General features: G+C 38.5%; 2 protein-coding genes across 2 annotated transcripts; one reads left to right on the top strand and one right to left on the bottom strand.

Annotated features, from left to right (window-relative positions):
• The first annotated feature begins 2,216 nt into the window (after positions 1 to 2,216).
• Positions 2,217 to 3,818, top strand: LOC121178767 (green-sensitive opsin-like). The gene is made up of 5 exons (XM_041033095.1): positions 2,217 to 2,601; positions 2,717 to 2,885; positions 3,089 to 3,254; positions 3,378 to 3,617; positions 3,720 to 3,818. Exons 1-5 carry the CDS (start codon positions 2,217 to 2,219, stop codon positions 3,816 to 3,818), a joined length of 1,059 nt encoding a protein of 352 aa, XP_040889029.1.
• Positions 3,819 to 7,994: 4,176 nt separating this feature from the next.
• On the bottom strand, positions 7,995 to 11,796 carry LOC121179437 (synaptoporin). The gene is made up of 5 exons (XM_041034301.1): positions 11,773 to 11,796; positions 10,970 to 11,094; positions 8,800 to 8,998; positions 8,458 to 8,649; positions 7,995 to 8,372 (listed from the first exon to the last, which is right to left on the bottom strand). The coding sequence occupies exons 1-5, from the start codon at positions 11,794 to 11,796 to the stop codon at positions 7,995 to 7,997; spliced, it is 918 nt and encodes a 305-aa protein (XP_040890235.1).
• Positions 11,797 to 21,587: the final 9,791 nt, after the last annotated feature.

Here is a 21,587-nt window from a genome sequence, read left to right on the forward strand (position 1 = left end):
ATATTCTGAGGGCTACATCCCCATGCCAGAAGACAACTACGTACATTTACACTAGTATAACTCTCATGTATGTATGTGTATACATGTATGTCACTTGAGTATTTCTATTTTTAGCTTCTTTATACTTTTTACTCCACTACATTTGTCTGACGACTTCAGTTACTTTTTAGATTAAATTTAAATGTAGGTCAACCAAAAACGTAAATTTATCAAATATAATGGGCTGTTGTATCCAACAGTATTACAATGGTTAATTAAAATGATGCTTACACATGCATCAGTGATGCAGTTATACTATATCGTTAACCAGTGGGGGAAAGAAGTACTTTGATCTTTTACTGAACTAAAAGCAGCAATATCACAGTGTAGAAATATTCTGTTTCTATTGTTAAGTAAAAGTCCAATCAAAATATACTTAAAATACACTTAAAATACCAGAGGAAAAAAAACACTCATTACACAGAATGGCACATTTCAGAATAATCTATACAGTATTATTGCATTAGAATTATTGATGCATCAAAATATAAAGGTGAAACTAATTTCAATTACACTATATACTGCTGGGTAGCTTGTGAATTTCCCAGGGCTCAATAAAGTATTATCTTACTGTAAGCTATGACAATAAACTCTTAGTTATTTGGTGATTAGATTTTGTATTTCTGTATCTGCAGTTATAAAATAACTGTAGTGGAGTAAAAAGTACAATATTTGCTTCTAAATGGTAGAGGAGCAGAAGTAGGATGTAAAATAGCAGATGGATATAGAGCTACTCAAGTAAAGTACAAGTACATCAAATATTTGGCTAAATATTCTTCCCACCACTGTATTTAACACTGTAAAACTCTAAAAGGGGAGAATTTTCAGAGCTTTCAGTCTGATATTTTAAGTACATTTTGCTGTTATATATATCTAATGTTTTGCACATGCTCAGCCACGCTGTGCAGTATTGACAGAGGAGACTGTCGATTAACACAAGGTTAAAAAGCTTCAAGTGTCAGGCTGCACCCCATTTACCTGCCAGCCGAAAACCGTATTCCGTATGGAACTAATGTATTGGAAATCCGCCACCCTCCAAAATAAAGTTCCACAACAGTTAAACAAACTCCACCGATCGGTCACATAAAAGTAAGCATATACATATATGTATACACAGCTGAGTGGCCGTTTAAAAACGACTCTTCGCCCTCTCCAAACAGATACGGAGTCACCTCAACAGAGAGGTAAATCCTGCTGACGAGACTCAGGGTAAACACACACTCACAGACACAGACGCGTTTCTCCGTCTGTTTTCTTAATTGTAGTCTCACATGTCAGGAAACGGGACTTACAAGCATTTGTCACGGTATCCCAGCAGACTGTCCTGATCTCCAGTGTTGGTCTGAATATGCATTTTGATTGTCGGTGGAAAATACAAATCAAAACGACCATCGCAGAATACAGTTTATCAGTAAGCTAGAAGGCAGGCTGTGGTCAGAGGAGGGAAGCAGCGAGAGGCTTCTTAGCAGGGTGTGGGTGTGCGTTAGCTGAACAAAGCCTCTACTACTGTACCCACTGCATACAAGTCACGAAAGTGCAATACATACTATACAAGTGCGAAAGTCTATACATACATTTCTAGATAATCATCACTACTTTAAAAATGTTTTTAGTGGCTTAGTAGTTTTAATGTAATAAGTACAATCTTAAATGGAAATTGGAATAAATTTCAGTTCTTACTCCAAAAAGCTCCATCTATTTAAAACTTTGACACAAAATTGCTTTGACCAGAGAGATAATTTCAAAGTTTCTACATATATGAACATTTAATAAACTGAGAATAAGTCATCCAAACATTAGAATGTGGCACACATTAAAATGCAGCATCTGCTCACCATACAACACAAAGATAAGGAAATAAGTTTAATGACCTGTCTTTATTGTTTCAAATGTAGGTCTAAAACAGTGAGGATGGTTTTGAAACATGTGACCCTGAGGTCACAGTCCTTCAATGCTTTCTCAAAGTCAATTATCAATTGGACTTGAGCTGTCCACTTCCTCACAATCCCCTTGTAATCTAATTTTGCCAATTTGAGGATAACCTCAGGAAGGTATAAAACAAGACTCAAGGAATGCATAAGCTGTCTGTGTAGGGTTGGCTTACAACACTGCGCACAGCACTACACACTGTTGGCACTCCCCATCGATAGAAGCTCCGGCAAACTAGACAAGTGAAGATGGCTTGGGAAGGAGGATTCGAGCCCAATGGCACAGAAGGCAAGAACTTCTACATCCCCATGTCCAACAGGTCTGGGATTGTTAGAAGTCCTTTTGAATACCAACAGTATTATCTGGCGGATCCCATCATGTTCAAGCTTCTAGCTTTCTACATGTTTTTCCTGATCTGCACTGGAACTCCCATCAATGGTCTGACGTTGCTGGTAACGGCTCAGAACAAGAAACTCCGCCAACCTCTCAACTACATCCTGGTCAACCTGGCTGTGGCTGGACTCATCATGTGCAGCTTTGGATTCACCATCACCATCACCTCTGCTGTTAATGGCTACTTTGTTCTTGGAGCCACCGCTTGCGCTCTTGAGGGATTCATGGCCACACTGGGAGGTAAGAAAGAAGAAGCACAAGGCTTTTGAGGGATTATAGTAGCTGTTATGCTTCCTATTTTGTTGCCATGTGTAGAATATAAATCAATAACTTCTCTTACCTTTTCTCTCTACAGGTGAAGTTGCTCTCTGGTCTCTGGTCGTCCTGGCTGTTGAGAGATACATTGTTGTCTGCAAACCCATGGGAAGCTTCAAGTTCACTGGAACTCACGCAGGAGCTGGAGTCCTTTTCACCTGGATCATGGCCATTGCATGTGCCGCTCCCCCACTGTTTGGCTGGTCCAGGTGATGCTCACACTTATTTTTCAATCTTTTAGAGTAATAGGACTTTGTATTGCAAAACAAGTTAGGTAAGGTTTATGTACTTATAGACCAGAACACACTTTTCAACTTTAAGACAGTGTAAGTATTTTGGTCAGAACGGCCCTAGATTCTGTAGATGAAGAGCCAAAAAGGTTGTTTTAAGTCTTTTCTTCAATCTCACACAGGTACCTTCCTGAGGGCATGCAGTGCTCTTGCGGGCCTGACTACTACACTCTGGCCCCAGGCTACAACAATGAATCATTTGTCATCTACATGTTTGTCGTCCACTTCTTCGTTCCTGTCTTCCTCATCTTCTTCACTTACGGAAGCCTTGTGCTGACGGTCAAAGCTGTAAGTGAAATCTACAAGCATGTTCTCAGCCTTGTGTATCTATCTGTGTGACACATTTATAGTAGAATTTATTTATAAATTTACGAGAAACTGATTATCCTTTTACTTGCCCAAACTCTTTAGGCTGCAGCCCAGCAGCAGGACTCAGCCTCCACTCAGAAAGCTGAGAAAGAAGTCACACGTATGTGCGTCCTGATGGTCATTGGCTTCCTGGTAGCTTGGACACCATATGCCACTTTTGCCGGCTGGATTTTCCTGAACAAGGGAGCTGCCTTCTCTGCCCTGACTGCAGCCATCCCTGCCTTCTTTGCAAAGAGCTCAGCCTTGTATAACCCTGTGATCTATGTGCTGATGAACAAACAGGTTGGTTCAATATATTTTGTGCTTCCTATTTTCTCCTTTATTCAATCCTGAACTGTGTGCATACGTAGTTTCTGAATTTGCGGTCTTTGTTCTCCTTTTCAGTTCCGTAACTGCATGCTGAGCTCTATTGGAATGGGCGGCATGGTGGAGGATGAGACTTCAGTTTCCACAAGCAAGACAGAGGTGTCCTCTGTGTCTTAATCATGATGGCATCCTCAAATCTGTGGACATTTTCCTTACTGATTTTAAAAGATCCCACGTAAAAAAAAGTCTTGAACTTTTGCCAAATGGATTTACGCATATGAACAAGGGACTCTGGATCAAACATACGAATTCTATTTCATCTGTCAATATGTATAAACTAACAAGTACAAGGAAATGTATTTTCTGTGGAGGTTGGCTTGTACAGCATTTGTGTGTGTGTGCGCTCAAGAGCACAGGAGTGTGTGAGTGAGTGTGAGTGAACTATGACTCACTGTACAGCCTGTGATGACACTCAAAACACATCAGCTCTCAAGTCAAACTGTGAACCTGCTGAAATGTGACAGCACTTTCTGCTGTGATGAATGTGTAATCACACATGGGGTATTTTCATGTAATTATGTGGGGAGCATATTTTTATGTATTTAATGAAAAAGAAAAAAAAACTATAGGATGGAGTAGATAATAAATGCATGCATGAAAAGAAACCTACTGTTGTGTTCATTTCAGTCTGCTATGCACCGAACCATAATGTTTAAATCAAAAGTAAAGGTTCATATATTTGAGGCACACAACACAAAGCTTATTACCAGCCAACTTAAGCAAGTTATTTATTTTCCTATGAATAAAAATCTAAAAATGTGAACTGTTAAGAGTCACCTGTTTGTGACATTCTCATCATGACCCTCTTAAGCAGCAGAGAATGGTCCTTCATGTAAATACCTAAAGCTGTCAAGTCACAGTATGTCTGTCAATGATCCACTATTGAGCAGACGTGGATATGTCATCACGCTATAATCCCTCATTGTAATCCTGTGTGAATCCTCTAAAGTGGCCAGTAAGAGCAGGTGGCATTCAAGGAACTGCTGCTCAACCAATTATTTCTGTTAGATTTACAGCACTGGTTTTACAAGAAACGCTGGCAACACGAATGAAAGTTTTAAACAACAGTGAATTCCTGTGATTATGAAAATGAGATAGTGAGATGACAAACCTGGAGTTTGTCATCTCACTATCACGATCACTAGTTTGTATGAAAGCTTGGTATCTGAACAAAGTGCCACCCCCCCTGCCCCAGGTTGAGAACCGCTGCTGTGGACCAAATGTATGCTACATTTGGTGTGATGTTATACCGCCCCCTTGAGGCCAAAGCCATCACAGATTACCCTGGCATTATAGCTGCAGCTCAGCATGCCCATACCGTGTTGTTTCAGACAATGCACAAATGTAAGCAAACACTTTGAAAATGGAAAATTACACATAATTCCTGTTCAAGTGGTATAAACTGTTGCACATGTGAAAAGTAAAGCAAATGGGGTTAGACATTAAAAATTTTTTAAAACAGCATGATCCTCTGTTGTACAGCTTTCAGTAAATGAGACAGGTGGATGATGCCCCCTGCAGGTGTTTATGAAGAAGTGAAAAATGTGTCCAATAGGTTCCACATACAGCTCCATTAGTAAAGAAAAGTCACAGCACATTTATGTTCTGCAGGGAACAGGGACATAACAAACGATAAATTTTACACACCATTCTATAACATGTTACAGCTCAGAGGGGATTAATTATATATAAATACACCCTTCTTCCATACCCGATAGGCCATCTATCCCATGATGTAACCCTTTATTTCCTGCTGATAACCTAACCCTAATTGTCATGCTGTGGACACACACACTGTAATTTTCTTCAAAGAGCCTGCTCTGGACACCTGCATGTGCTTAGTCTCTCTGTCAGGGGGCCGGCAGAGACGAAAGTCGTCTCTCTTTGTTCTAATTGCTCGGATCAGATAGGAGGAGCTGCATACAGAGGTCTTAATAACAAACTTGGTGTGCACTGAATATATTTCCAGGCTAATGTTCACTGTGAGGAAGCCTGGAAGAGGGCAACAGTTTTGCTGGCTCTAACATACACTGGATAAGGTTCCATGATAAGCTTTACTGAAGAGATATTTTTGGTATTATTATCAATATTGTTGTTGTTGGGGTATTATGAGACAATAAGCACTACCAATAACCACCAGGGCTTTGTGGAAAATGGCAAATCTATACCTCAGGAAGAGAAAGAGAGACAGAGGACAGACAAACATTCAGTAGGTGTCATTCACATTTGTGTGTTGCCATGCTATTTTTGCTACTCAGATACTAGAGCAAAACAGTGAGGTTCTGGCTAAGTACAAAAACAACTTGCTCGCAACTGAGTCTTGAAAACAAATACTTTGCTTCTGAGGGCTGGCACCCTCTGTCAACATCACACTGACATCCTTGGACTCCTCATACTCCTCATGATGAATAAACTCATGTGTTCACTTGGTGGAGTGTAACTTTAAATGAATACTGAACAGGTTTATTGACTGTTATTACTGTTAAGGGTTATGAACACAGTTTTTATTAAATGAAACATGTACTTTGTCTGCAATAGTCAAACTGGCTGATTTTTAATGTTAAGACATTACCTAATGGAAGTAATTATTTTTTTTCAAATGGCCTCTTCTATGAACCACTGCTAAATGATCAACACCTTCAGTTCATGTATTGTGAATTTTATGTTAATGCTTCTGACTTTCGTTTACTGATTAACCCACGTACACAAACTCAGCGTACTGTCATAAATAGATTACAAAGTCTTCAGACGCTGTAAGAGGTTTTAGGTATTAGTATTACATTCATTGTCTTAGACAGGATGAAACCGATACCCTGAGAGATTATCCCTTTGGCCTTTGCAGCTGAGATAATCCTGATACACAGTGTGAAACATGCTTTAATGTCTGCACTGGTATCTCCGTAACAGTTGATATTCATTAGTGATTCCCTAAACAGATTTCCTACACATCTTTTTCAGTATTTCCTCATTCTCTGTCTCCTTTGCTCTGTTTCTTCTCCCATGTAAATGAGGACACTCTCCCAGCTCTCGCCACATGAGAAAAACCATGGTAACGAGCTCCATAGCAGATATGCTTGCTTTGATATCAGTTACTGGAAAAACCAGCGTATCATTGGAAAAAGTTTGCAAAGCAACACTTGAGACACGCGTCACAAGTAAAATCAAGAAACTGAATTCAAAACCTGAAATGAACTTACGCATTCAGTGTCCTTATCAGCTGGTAACACACACCCTCAAGTCACTGTGCTCATTCTGAACTGCATTTTATGAATTATATAGAGAACACATTCCCTTGTGAAATTATAGCTTTAATGATCAGTATATTGCAGAGGTCTATGGCAAGAGAAGTATAAGGGTGAGATGGATTAAATGCAGAGTGCTTCAGCAAATTCCACATCCAAATTATGCATCTCAGGTGGTTCAGTATGGAAAATATTCTCTCACAAGGGAATTTTTCAGCTTTGACACAAGTACAGTAAAAATGTGATTATACGTATGTATGTATTTATATGTGTGCATGTATTTACATGCAAAATAATTTAAAAAATGTTTTAAACATATTTAAAATTCTACTGAAACAGCAGCCACCTTCCATTTGGATTCAATGTAGATTTTGAAATGAACAGACAAACAAAGACACTGATTACACAAGCACATTGATTATAATATCAGGAAATCCATCAATAATGTCAAAGGGAATGAAAGATACAATCAAACATTAATATTTATAGAGAGAACTCTTGAACATTTTAAGATATATTTCTACACTTATACTGCATACACTACATAAAGTACAGACCAAAATATGTAAGGCTTCTTCATAAAAATCAAAAGTTTTTCATTTATAGGGGAAAATATTGTGTAAAATAAATTGTACTCAGCCTGCTGACAAACTTAATGTTAAGAAAAAAAACAACAACAACCTCTTTCTTCTTTTCTTTCTTGATTATTAACATTGTGTTGTCATCAATGGCTTGGAAATCATGTCTGATGGCAAAAGGTTGGTGCAAATATTCTCAGAGCCTGAAGTGATGATCTGTATCACTTTAAATTTCTTCATTTTATACAGTAGCACACCTTGCATCATCAGGGGGAGCCCTCAACTCCAAGTACATCACTTTATCCAGAAGGAATAAACAAAAAGCAAACAAAAAAAAAAAACCACATAACATTATGAACACTATATATGCCAAATAGATACCATCTGTTTTCATTTGACTGCGTATTCAGCTAATGTTATTATGACAATAACATGTTTTTATTGTGTTCACTGTGTACAGCACCAAGTCAAAATCACATCTCATTGATAAATATCATCGGCCCTTGAGAAGCCACCTTGTTCTCCCTGTCATAAATTACCGGTTTACCCAGATATGTCTGTGGTAAGCTAAAGCTTACTTGTGACTGGTTGAGGCTAGCTTGTCTGTGGACCTGCTGACTAAAATCCCCCTTTGACTGATTGAAACTGTCTTGTCTGGAGGGTTGTGGACCAAAACTCTCCTCTGGCTGGTCGAAGCTGCTCTCGCTGTAGAGCCGCTGCCGCATTTCACTGGAACGTTTTCCAGAAGCACTCCTGGTTGGATATCTCTGACCTGTCTTGTACCAGCCTGTCTCTTTGAAGACAAACCAAATATTTCCAACCCAGAGGACTACGTTAACAAAACCAAAAACCTGGAGACAGAAGATGGATGTGAGTAAATGGTTTGTTTTATCTAGCTTTTTGTTTCAGTGCGTCATTTGTTGACCAAATACCTACCACAGATGTATTAAGACGGGACCAGAGAGGCTCCTGGGTAGCTGTGCATTTGTTTTCCTGAGCTCTGCATGCTGAGATGAGCAAAAGCACCTGTGTTGGGTTTGTGGCCGTCTTGATGTCAGAAAGGGTTTTGGCCCAACAACAACTGCTTACCAGCCACATGAGTGAGAAGATGACTGTAACAACAAAATCCTGCTCAGCACAGAAGAATAGAAAAGAGACATAAAAGAGTCAGTCACAGTCAATTTCATTTGTTTCAAGTCATATAAACACAACATTCCCACACTTTATTGTACCTAATTAAAACTAGGACATCAGAGGAAGAGGTACAAATGCACTGACCACAAGTGGGCCTCTGTTGTTCTTCAGGTACTTGTTCTGGTAGAAGACATAGACAACGGTTGCCAGCAGAGAGTACAGGAAAGCAAAGACACCCACAGTCACGAAAAACTGAGCAGCTGAAGAAGAGTCGCCGTCCAGGAAAAGAATCTCTTCTCTTTTCGCCTCGCACAAGGGAGCCTTGAAATGCACTTGCTGTAATCTGCAAGGCAGAAAGAGAAGGTTTTAACAGGTTGTAATAAAACTGACATGTGAGGAGATTCACTCTGCTGGAAACATGTCACTTTAGCCGCCCATTGTTCACAGGCACTTTGAGAGCACTTTCATTAGCAAGCTCTGTGGCTAAAAAAAAAGACAGTTCAAGCTAAAAACAACTGAGAAGTCCAGAAGAAAGAATGTAACTTTCCCATGAGAGCTGTGTGAATTTGTTGTGGCATACAAAGGGACAGATTCTACGAGGCTCAAGAAGAAGCTGCCAGTGAAAGAAGACAAACAGTTCTGCAACTTGACTTTTCTATGCGATAAAAGGAAGAATACTGTAACAACGTCTGGACTGTGGAAAGTTTTCAAATCACTTGAGACTATGAGAAGACCAAGGCCAAATCTATTTTGGTGAACATTAGCCCCTTTCATCATATATACACTGAAGATTAATCATAATTATCAAATGCAGAGTATATCAAATAATATATTATTTGATATATAATAATTATCAAATGCAGAGTACATTTTTTTATATTTTGTTTCAGTGTTAGATAATTTCCTCTTTTTTTGGACAATTTATGATTTTTGAAAGAGTATAAAATAGTAAAAATTAATTAGGTCATTTACATTTTCTCATCACAACCATCTGCCGCCTTTAGATTATCTGTATGTTTAATAACAAAAAACATTGTAGCATGAAGCTGTACATAGGCCGACTGACCTTTTAAATCCTATTTAATTATAAGACTTGGTGATGGCAATGTGATCCAGATTGTGTTGGAGACAATCTGGATTACATTTACACTTGTATAGAGTGGTCTCCACTGAACCAACAAACAAACACGAATGTCAAGCCAGCTGAACTGTTAATTAGACACTTGGCCATCGCTCACACTGACTCTGAAGCATGGAGTATGGGGGCGGTCGATCACGCTGCTGCACTGCTGCACCACAATAAGTTCACAACCTCCAACCACATCCACATCCACAGCATAGCACTGATCCTGCAAATGAAATGGTGATCGTGACCCATTTCATTTGGACAAACCAAAATACCATTCAGTCTATTTATGTAAAATCTAGTCCTTACATCCAATGAAGTGGTATAAAATGTATGAAATTTTAGCTGGTTCTCTAAAGATTGTGGAACAAGAGTAAAAAAGCTTTGATCATTGTTCATGTGTGTTTATATTTTACTGTTGTGGACTCATGAACACCTTTTATTTGCTGAACTAGATGGCATTTTCTGTTGCTCATGAGCTTATCGGTGCATCTCCAGGCAGTTACAGCAAGGTGCAGGTACATGCTGTAAAGGAAGATGTAGTGATAAATTGCTGTAACATCACAAGAGACCACCTGGGGTTAAGTCTTGCCTGGAAGGACTCCAAGTACAGTTTCATCTAATGATGCAGAGAAACATTTTATACTGTGGGATCTTTCCTACTCAGCTTGTCCAGCTTCCTGATCTTAAATTGGGTGAGCTTCAAGAGAGAACAGCTCCTCTCTGCTGAGCCCGACAACATGATGGACCAGAACTGTGCAGTTTTCAAATCTTTTTTTTTTCTTTTTCTCCTGACCACTTCCCTGAAATTCGCACAGCTGATTACTGGGGACATTTCTGGTTAGGTTGAAAGCATAGTTTTGGGTGTCTGGTAAAATATGCACTCCTTGTTAGTAATTTAAAATTATATGTGAATCAAAACATGTATAAAGGTTACTTGCCAGGTAAGTGCCAAAAATTAAACCGTTATGCAAAATCATAGAACAATTTAATGATTAATGTTTGTTCTGTATTCTTTATGTATTATATATTCAATACAGGGTAATTATTTTATGAGATCAAAGGGTAAAAGTTAAAACAATGAGAGAAATTAATAAATATTGTTGCAGTTTTTACTGAATTTGCTGTTTCAGGCGTTGGAAATTTGAAACGAGGTGAATTTTATGTCAAAGAAAGCGACATCTTTACCTGAAAGGATAACCAAAATCGATGTTGATGCTGAGGTTATTCTGCCTCCTGTCAGCACAGTCCACTTTAACCTGGAGATGACCATAGTATCCTCCACATGTTGCAAAAGCACAGATGGCAAAAATCTGAGAAAACAAAAAAAAGAAAGAAAAGACAAAGAAAAGAAAAAAGATAGTCATCAAAGGATCACCATCAGCTATTAATTCATTCGTTTGCTTAATCCGGTATCAGTTCTGTGAGTGGCTTCCTGCATAATGAATACACATCAATAAATTACAGGACAGATTATTAAGATTTATAATTGGTTTGAAAATAAAACCTGAATAATTTAAAAGTCGGAAGACAACTAACAGAGCTGCTTACTGTGCACTGGAGGGTGGGCACAGCAGTACAGTGTGATTGAGTTTGTAGATATAATGCACAACTGTGAAGTCTCTTAATCTTTTTGTTTTTATAGTTCTTATACCATAAAATCAGAATATTGCTCACTTACAGAATATTAATTTTAAGAATGAGATATTTACTTTGTGTCCGCTGCTGAGAACAGCTTTCCTATACTTTTAAACATGTGCCACATGTTGAATGGACAAATTGCACTGACGGCTGAACCAGACATTTCACCGTTATTTTTCATTCAGCAAATCATAAAATAACTAAATGAATTAAATACACCATCAAGATCACACTTGATATTGTTATTCATACAATGGAATATGCATTACAAGGGAAATTAAGCGGGATCCATTAAAACCAGCATAACTAAGTAAATAAATAAATGAGCAGACTAGAGAAATAAAACTTACCGGAGCAAATATAACCATACACATTTAAAAATCACAGAGCTCGAGTCCAACTCCACACAGTGTCGATGGCTTTTGTCACCAGGTTGAAATGCCACTGATGTAGACAGGAAAAAGAAGACAGTGACTCTTCCAGCAGAGGGGAGGGCTGACAGGAGATATCTTCCCCAAGGAGGAGTCTGTGATCCTCTCTAACTCCACATCTATTTACACTTTGATAAGCTGTAAATACCTGAATCAACTAAAAATCTACACTACATGATTTATAATTGTGTCACACTGAATAGCAGATTGATTCTCTGCCCATACAATTGCTATTGTAAGGCAATGACAACATTGGTATCAAAATATATTTTTCTGAATAACTGGAAACATGAAACAAATGGGAATTTTTGGGGACTAAATTTTCTTCATGTTAATTATTTCCCAGAAGTTTTCCCAGCGGCGGCTGCACAGATTTGAACCAAATACCACAAACCTTTGAACTTACGTGTATTACGTGTGCTGTTGCCATTAAAGGCTGATCACATTCTGTGTATAGAGACATTTTATTGTGGGCATACTTGTCATCATAATCACAGAAATATGAGGAACTAATGATGGTTGTTTTTGACTGCTAATGATTTGGTTTGCTGCAAGAATGCAGGAAAGTGAGAAAGATCAGAAAGTTTTTTTTTGGCAAGAATGAATCTTTTGAATTAAGGAGTTCATAAAATGTTTTGTGGGTCTGTGTCTTTTGTGGGTCTATGATAATGTAAGGTAATTAATTGAATTTATTTGAAAATACATCTAAGCAAACCATTTCCTTGCCAAAACCTATGTTGTCATGGTAACTAAAGCATATTTCAAAATGTTCTTGTGCCCCTGTACGAGAAAAAAAAAGACTCTCTTCGACAGTATAATAACCTTCTTTAGTGCTTTCAACTTAATATGTTTCTAAAACCACTGGTTTAGTTGGCGCAGCCTCACATGTGCAGCACTATGATGACTTCTTGCCTTATCACTGGATATAGGTTCAGACAACCAGCTGTAAAATTCATAACTCTCTGTTTGCTTAAAGACCTGCACAAAGTGGTTTAGACTGTGGCTCGAATGCAGCTGCATCAATATAAACAGACACAAATAAAACTGAAAGGTATTGCAGAATCATACTGAGATCTGATGAATGTATTGATTCTAACTCCCTCAATTGTTTTTGTATTGATCAGACAACAGATTACATTTTGTGAGTATCTTTAATGAGCGTTCAAAGGTTTGCACATGCTGTAATAAAAATAATATTTAAAAAAATCTATGGTTAAGCAAGTTACTTAGTGGGCCAGCTGTAAATATTATTATAAGATTTCAAAACTGCGTAGTAGTTGTGACACTAGCTTTGATTGATTTAAACTATTGATTGATTTAAAAATATATCTGCTGCTCAGTGCAATGAAATAGAATAAAAGAAAACATCGTAGATTACATATGAACTTGGACTGTAATCAGCGATGGATTCTTTAAGTCCATTTTATTTTCTAATGATCCATTGATGATTAGGCTTAATACACCGTAATAAAAACGAGTCTGCTGACCTCTTTTGGTAACAAATCTATATTACACATTTATTCTTTCACAAGGTTGAATTTGGGGTTTTACACATTGTAATAATGTGGTGCACTGCAACTTGGCTTTTAGCTATGAGATATATCAGGCGATATCACAGATGGGTCAGATTTTGTGCAGCAGAAAAATAATTTATCTTCACACTGTGCTCAGGGATGGAAGATAGAAATTGGCCTTTTTGGACAGAGGGGTTCCTACATCCCTCTGTATCCCTCTAATAATAAATTCAGACAAGTATCTCAGGCATGCTCTGTTCAGCCAGAGAAGAATTCACTGGCTGTAGACATGTTTACGGTTACAACATCTTATCTGTTTTTATAGTTTGAAAAAAAAAAAAAGTCAGCAGTAGGTACCTAAGAAACATTATTGATCCACATGGCTATGAGAGAGACTTTAACTTCAAGGTGTTGTAAATTTGACTAGACTACAAGCTGGAAATATTTTAATACACCTCATAACTTACTGAAATTATTACAGGGGTAAATGGGCTATCTTGAAAATAATAAAACAACATGGGTAGCAGTCAGTTTAGAATTAAACAAATGAAAAACAAGTGACTCATTAGTAATCTGTCCTGAGAAATTCATTAAAAAAAAGAAAGAGAGAGTGACTGTGATCGCCCAATTCCCTCAGGCCTGTTTTTATTGTTAATGACAAAATGACCGATCACATTTTGTTTTCAATCTGCACTGAGAAACAGCCAGAAGAAGCCTGTGCCAGAGGATCACTGGCTGCTTTCTAGTTCATATGCAGTGAAAAGTTTTGGAATGGCAGCAAAACGCTAGATTTAACAAGGCATTTAGTCTCTTCTTGAAATAACTTCTGAAAGTGATATATACCCAGTGCAGAAAAGTAAAGACGGAGGTCATGAGGAGTACTTTATAAGCCATTTTGTAAAAGCCAGGCGCTGACAAGCACATCAAACATTAACCACATGTAATATACGTTGTCTGTGAATCCTCTGAGCTCAAGGAGAATATTCTGTTGATTTATCTCAGTGTTGCATCAGCACTTATCAGTCTTTGTGTTCCCATTTGAAAACAACAACAACACTCCTCATCAAAGGTGGAAGAAGATTTTACATACAAATGTCATGTGTGAAAAATCTTTTGAATCTTTTGAATTTGAAAAGTAACCACAGACTACAGCTGTTCAACAGCTAGTGAAGCAAAAAGTATGGTACGTCCCTTGGAAATGTAATAGAGTAGTATAAAGTTGATATAGGTCTACTCAAACATAGAACAAGTAGTAAAATACAGACTTTGAATAAATGTACTTAATTTCTGTCTAGTACTGCTCCTCAGGACAGATACACCCTCATAAAATAGTGGACAGTAAATAATGTGCAGTATATTGTAAATAGGGAGGTGATTTTAGACACACATCATAGTGGCCATGATATGTAAGCTGCTTTCTGCCAGCAATCCCACAATGCAATGCTCTGCATTTTACAGATGTGAAAATTACAGATGAGTGACTGCACACCTGTTAGTGACTATGCAAAATGACGATAATTAGTCTCACTAATTTACTGCTTACAAGTGAGTAAACTATTGAGTGTGTGTTATACAGGGACCAGAGAATGAGTGATTTCAGACAAAGTGGGCTTATGCAAAGCTGGTAATCCAGCCTTGTATAAGTCGAGGACAAGGCAGACTACTGCTCTTGGGCCCCCAGACCTTGTGAGGACCCAAAAGCTCATAGTTCAGTGTATGTCAGTGGGTTTACGTAATCTGCTTATCTAAAAACTTGCTAGAGAAACTGTATCAAAGCAGATGTTAAAATAGGTAATTTGGTGGCTTGTAGAAGGACCGTGGACCAAATTCTAGCTCAAAGAGCTTTACCATCTTAGTACCACAGATGATACAGAGTACACAAATAATTAAGCATCAGGCGAGGAGTGCTGGTTGCCCTGAACTAAATTACATAACCTCAACTAATGCCAATGTCAGTGCTGCTCTTTGTTTTCTGTTTTTCTAAATTTCTTATAACCACACTGCTGGAAGTCATTGAAATATATTTATTTGAATTAACATGAGGCCAGGGATTGCTGAGTCTCTAAAAACTGAGTTCATGTTTCTGCTGGAAGAGAAACAGGATTTCATCATAGCTGATGCCCTGCATCCACACACTGAATGGGTCAGAAGGGTCTTACCCCAAGCCCCTAACAGGTCATGGCCATGTGCTGGACTTCCTTGACAGTTCTTGATGTATGATTATTCTGTCACTTTTATAAAATAAAGTCAAATAAAAGTGATGATTAATCTAAAAGACAAGTGTAGTTTTTCCCATCTGCCTCCAAATTAGGGTGTGATCCTTTTAGCGATGTAGCCAAACACTCTCTTTGTTTGTGGCCTTGGTTATTTAAACACAGCAAAACAATTACTTTAAGTGCTCTTTGATTATGCAGCCAACAGAGGGCAGTACTTATCCATGCTGACTGTGAAGAAAATCTGTGACGCTGCAGTGATGAGCTCTTCTTACTTTCTCACTGCATTTGATCTTTCTTCTCTCTGCAAAATCCAGTTGACGAATGTGTCTGCTGTATCTACGACAAGCTAAATACCCAGCAACTCATCGACTGTTGTGCCCACTGATCGCAGAGATCTTACACTCCAGCTGAAGTGAAGCCTGTGCTGGTCCAACAGCTGTGGGGTTTTTTCGTCATGTTAAAGTGGTGAGGCTCCAGCCTCTCGCTGCATTATTAATGACTCTTTTTCTGGCATCATCTCCCCTCGCTACCCTGAAAACTGTGGGAGGAAGAGACAAGCATAAATCGGGTGGTTTTGATGAGGCCTCCACCTGTCACTAAGCAAAAACACATACAGTGCACACTAAAGACACATACTGTCCCCCATTAGTTAATACAGGTTTTATCATTTTCTCGCAGACGACCGCCTCTGGCCCACAGCTATTCTGAAACATGCAGAGATACGCACCCAGTTGAAATCACAATTAAGCCCGAGTGGACACAACATATGTTTATTTAAAAAACAGATCTTTCCGGTCTAACCAGAAATTATGCAAAGGAACCTTAAACTGTGCAAGTAATCTATAAAGGTGAGAAGGTTTTATATCCTGAGAAAATAAATTATAAGAAACAATGCATTTCTACATAAAGGGACTTCAAGAGAAATCTGAAACAGATGAACCAAAAAAAACAAAATGTGTTCCTTTGGACCTGCAGGGATGCCACCTCAAATTTACTGCAAGATTAATGTCAACAATGGAGCATAGAAAACGTTATAAATATATTTTCTATTTTTTACCAGTAGGGAAAAAAACAGGGGAGACTGTGTTATGTAAAAGGATTTATACAGATTGGTAATTTCTTCAAAACAGAATTCTCCTTTCTCTTAAAAGCCAATTACTACTTATCTTTGATTTCTTTGTACCAATTTCACATAGAAAAAAAAAAACCCCAACTGTTACAACACGGCTTAAAATGCCAGTCAGGATGTAAACACATTCCTGGTGAAAATGTCGGGCGTCATCATACAGTATTTGCTGGGAGTGAAGCCCTCTCTGAGACGACTATAGTAACGGCAGTGCTGACACTGACCCTATTCCATCAATCTCACATTAAAAACGCTTCAAGCATTTAAATATTTCAAAGAGCTCCTCGGCTAACTCCAGAGAAGCTCTGAGCCTCTGCGTGTGTGTGTGTGTCTGTGTGTGTGTATGCATCACTTTCCTTCTGACAAACACTTCTTTAAACTGTTTTTAAAATGCCGTTGAACTTAGAGCTTATGGCTGGTGACTAAACACCAAGCCAATGTGGAAAGAATCTGAATGATACAAACTGAGGCGCACAGGTTTAATCTGTCGCTGCAGAAATAATCACACATTTCCTGCCTCTCACACTTACACTCTGTCACTCCTTTAGAATGTATATGGAATAAAATAAACATGTTCTGTATATACATAGAAAGGCAGGAAGGACTTGTGAGGGAGGGTAGTCATGAATATATTATCATGCCGTTATTCTGTGATGTTTCAGCTGTGCCACACTGTCTGGTGTGTCACTGTGTGCTTTACACATACCGTCTGTGTCAACTCTCCAAAGGCAACCACACGACAGTGTACAAAAGACTCATGCAGGAACATGCACACATTAAAGCACAAAACACGATTCTAGTGTGCATTTGTTGGTTCTATTTGTGCGGTTATTATGATTTTGCATTTTCCTTTGACCACTGCTCTTGTATTCTTACTACTTTTCAATTGCTCTGTGGTGTGTGCTTTAAACGTTTCAATATAAAAACCACTAGGGGACAGAATGAATGAAAAAGAGACTGTTAAGAAGACGCTCAGAGTGGCATAAGGTGTGATGATAAAGTCAGGCTGGTCCCCATAGAGAACGACTGCAATTAATAATGAATATCTAGGGTAGGGTCAAGGGAAGTTCAAATGATTCATCTCATCTCTGCTGCTCATATATAGTGTAGTAGAATATCTTAACAAGCAGTCACTTTTATTTTCTCCAGGTTGAATCTATGCTTCAACAGGGAACTGATACTATACCCTTTTTTGTTGTTACGTTTTTCCAATTTATTTTACACGTTTAATTGCTTACAAAGTTGCTTATAAGTGGTCACGGAACTGAACATCGTGTGACTTTTTACTAAATTTTTTAATTATTTTTTTTTTATTGTCCAAACCTTCAGTTCCCCTGAACGCTGCAGAGGTTTATAGCATCTTTCAGCCCATTGTTTTGGTTTTCCAGCCCACAGCGTTACTGTCCGCTTCACTCTCATTAGCATAATTCCCAACCGCAGCAGTTCAACTCTGTTTTTTAAAAGCATGACCACGATCTTTCCCTAAGCTTAACCACATGTTTATTATTGTAACCATGATGTCAAAGTCATTTTAACCCAAACCACAATGTTTCCTTCACCTTAACTAAGATCTTTCCCATGAACAACACATTTTGTTGTTTAATTTAGAGGAGACAAAATTAGAGGCTAGCTAGTGAACTTAGTGGAGCATTAAAAGCCAAAGAGCCAGATATTTCCCTCAGGAGTTGGAGGAGACCAAACCATAAGTAAAAGGAAAGTGAGTAACTATTAGACTTACATTTTCCTGGTGATCACAAACAATACTGCAGAGTAATGCTAATGTTCCTCCTTATTTGCCATTTGTGCAAACAGAAAACGGTTTGCTAACAAGTTTTCCATATCAGCTTTGAATATGGCAATATGTAAATGTTAAGAACTTGTTTTCCCTGCCCCCGACTGGACAAAATATCTGTTCGCTTAAATACGAAGGGCCATCAAAGTTCATTCTTGACCTTGGAAACAGGAGTTGAGAAAATAATCTCATCCTATAGGACCCATTTAACAGCTGTTCTAGAGCTTTCAAAAATATCACGTGACTTTCATCTTCATTTGCAGCTACTTTTGATTCAACCCTAAATGGCTGAACTCCATATGTTGATGAGGATTGTTTGGCACGATGAAAAGGTCTGGAACAGCTGCTGAGCAGGCGTAGTCAGATTGTTTTCTAAACTTCATGAACATCATTCTAACAATAGGAATTTACCACAAAATTAAGCAATAGATGTTCTCCTTAAAACACAAACAAACAAAGTTCCAGCTGCTGTCGCATGACAAAACATGTCATTTTCTCCACACTGGCCTTTGTGTTGTAGTACTCTGAAGAACATCAACATTTAATGTGTACACACTCTAGCTGAAGTAGAGGAGCACTTCAGAGAACATCAGTCAATTATTAATGTTTAAAAGGTTTGGAGAGTTCTGTTCCTGAGGTTAGTGCTAGACTTCTCTTAGAGATCTCAGGATTGTGTAGTCGCAGAGAGCCAAGGAGTGTCAGTCTTCTAACTGCCGCACCCATCAGGAACTGGCGGTGGCCGGTTGAGAATGTAACTAGCTGAGGACTATGGGGAACACAGGCAAACCTCATGCTGAGAATCCATGAGGGCAAGCCTTCCGAGTCAAAACTTAAGAAGGATTATTAAGTGCATAAATATTAAGAATAGTATCCTATGTAAAGCACCTCATCCCTGTCTTTTCAAACCCAGCAACATTCTGAGAGAGAAGCTGGTCGATCCGAAAGACTGCACACCCAAACACAAGAAAAGCTATCTAGTGTGAGGTACAAACCTACATACTGGTGAAACTAAAAACCCCTGAACAAAACACATGCAGCAGTTTATCTACATCTGAAGGATAAGGGATACTCCTTCAAGGTCAACAACATACGTATTTTGGATTGGGAGCGCAGGTGGTTTGACAGAGAAGTGAAGGAGGCCATGTACTTTAAAGTAGAGAAACCTTCCCTCAACAGAAGAGGTCTATGACATCACTTGTCCCCTACCTATAACGGTGTCCTTTCATCCTCCCAGGAGATTTAACAACCATTCACACTAGGTCTCATGTGACTCCAAAAACTCCAACGACTGTTGTTTACACTTGGCTTCAGGTTACTCCAGCGGCTGTAATGACTGAGATTACAGGTGCACTAATGAACCAAGTGACAACCATGTCCTTGATAACGACCCCACAAACGTCTTCATATTATTCACAGCTAAGTCCAATTTCCCTCAATTCAACTATTTTTGGACTAACTATGACCCAGATGACTGAGAATTGTCACAGACTATGACTATTAAATGTCAAGTCAAGGCAACAGGAGAGCCTTTAGAGCAAAATCGGAGCTGAGGAGTCCTTGAAAGCATGGTAACCTGCAGGGAATTTGCTGGTCAGACGCATAAGGAACATCTGGAGTAGCAGCTAGTCAGTCCAACTGTCAGATTCAATTTAATCTCAGAGGTGAAATGTGCAGGCCTGCTCATTCTGTGTGCATGCTGAGCTCACAGTATAAAGACTGTCATGGGTATGATGTACTGTGAGAAATCTGGGAGTGGGGGAGGGGAGCGCAATGCAGGGTCAGAAGGGCGGAATGAGTAAAAAGAAAATATAATATAAAAATAATATAATATCAAGTTTTGCAGGGAATATAATCCCAACCTGAAAGTAAAAGTGCTGAGAGGGTTTCCTTCAGAATGGCACACATTTTAAAAGACATCATGTCTAAAGATTGAATCATTGGTGGACTTTGTAGCTTTGTTTCCATTTGCAGCAGTCTTCCTGAGACTGAGGTCAACACTTAAACAAAACAAAACAGTTAGACTTTGCACATGTTACCTGTTATTTTACTTCCTGAATTTAACATTGACAATATGACAAACCTCTTGTGCTTCTCCTGCTGTGATGTGTCAAAATGTCTTCTGTGAAAAAGACTATATACTACAGAAAACACAGGCTGCGGATTATGTTAAACTTTTGAGATGGACCTCTGCCAATCATTGATTAATTAATCTCACCCCTATCTATAATTACAGACAGATCAGTAGGTTAAGTGGCAGTAGTGGAATGGTTCTGAATCTGGGGTGGAGACACCCACAGGAGCTGTGAGATAAAGCTGAAGGGTTGGAGAACAATAACCAAGATAAGAAAGAAGATAATAACAATTTTTCTGCAGCAGCAAATTATGTTTACTTTTCCCAACTCATTAGCAGAGGGAGTTACTGTGTAATCATCAACTTATCATCGAATATAGTGTCTCAGAACTTTGAGCATTTGGTTGTAAAACTGATAAAGTAAGTAAGTAATAACGCTGGGTGGTGGGGGTAAGATTTTTCTTAAGGAAAATCCATATACATGTATCCTTATAATAATACTTGTAATCCTCAGTCATGTGTTTCTGCATTAGTGAAAGTGTGTGGTAGTGTATCTCTGCCATCATTCATTCAGGCCATCATTCATTCAGGCCAAGAGTGAATTGGCTATCTGAGGTTTACTTTAGATCTTGTTAAGGCTAAAGGAAAATACATTATTAATAGTACTTACTTTAATGCTAGGGAAACATCTTAGAAGATCTGAAAATTGCAGAATGTGGTAGAATAAAAATTCTGCCCATTGCTGTCCTCCCAAACAAATGCAAAAATGAGTAGAGCAAACCATGTGTCATGTAAACATGGTCTGCTTGTACTTGTTGTACTGTAGAGTTGGAACCCATGTTTTGCAGGCTGCACTGGAAGGATTTGATTTGATTTGAGTTCATTAAAGATTAAGTCAGGGGTTACTGCACAAACCACAGGTCTTTGTTTTAAAATGCTATTTATATTAAAGAGCAACGATGTGTGTTGGACATTTGCATTTGGCCTCACGTGGTCTGAAATTGAGTTGAACACC

The sequence above is a fragment of the Toxotes jaculatrix genome, chromosome 3, assembly GCF_017976425.1.
Source record: "Toxotes jaculatrix isolate fToxJac2 chromosome 3, fToxJac2.pri, whole genome shotgun sequence".
In the NCBI taxonomy this organism is placed as follows: domain Eukaryota; kingdom Metazoa; phylum Chordata; class Actinopteri; family Toxotidae; genus Toxotes; species Toxotes jaculatrix.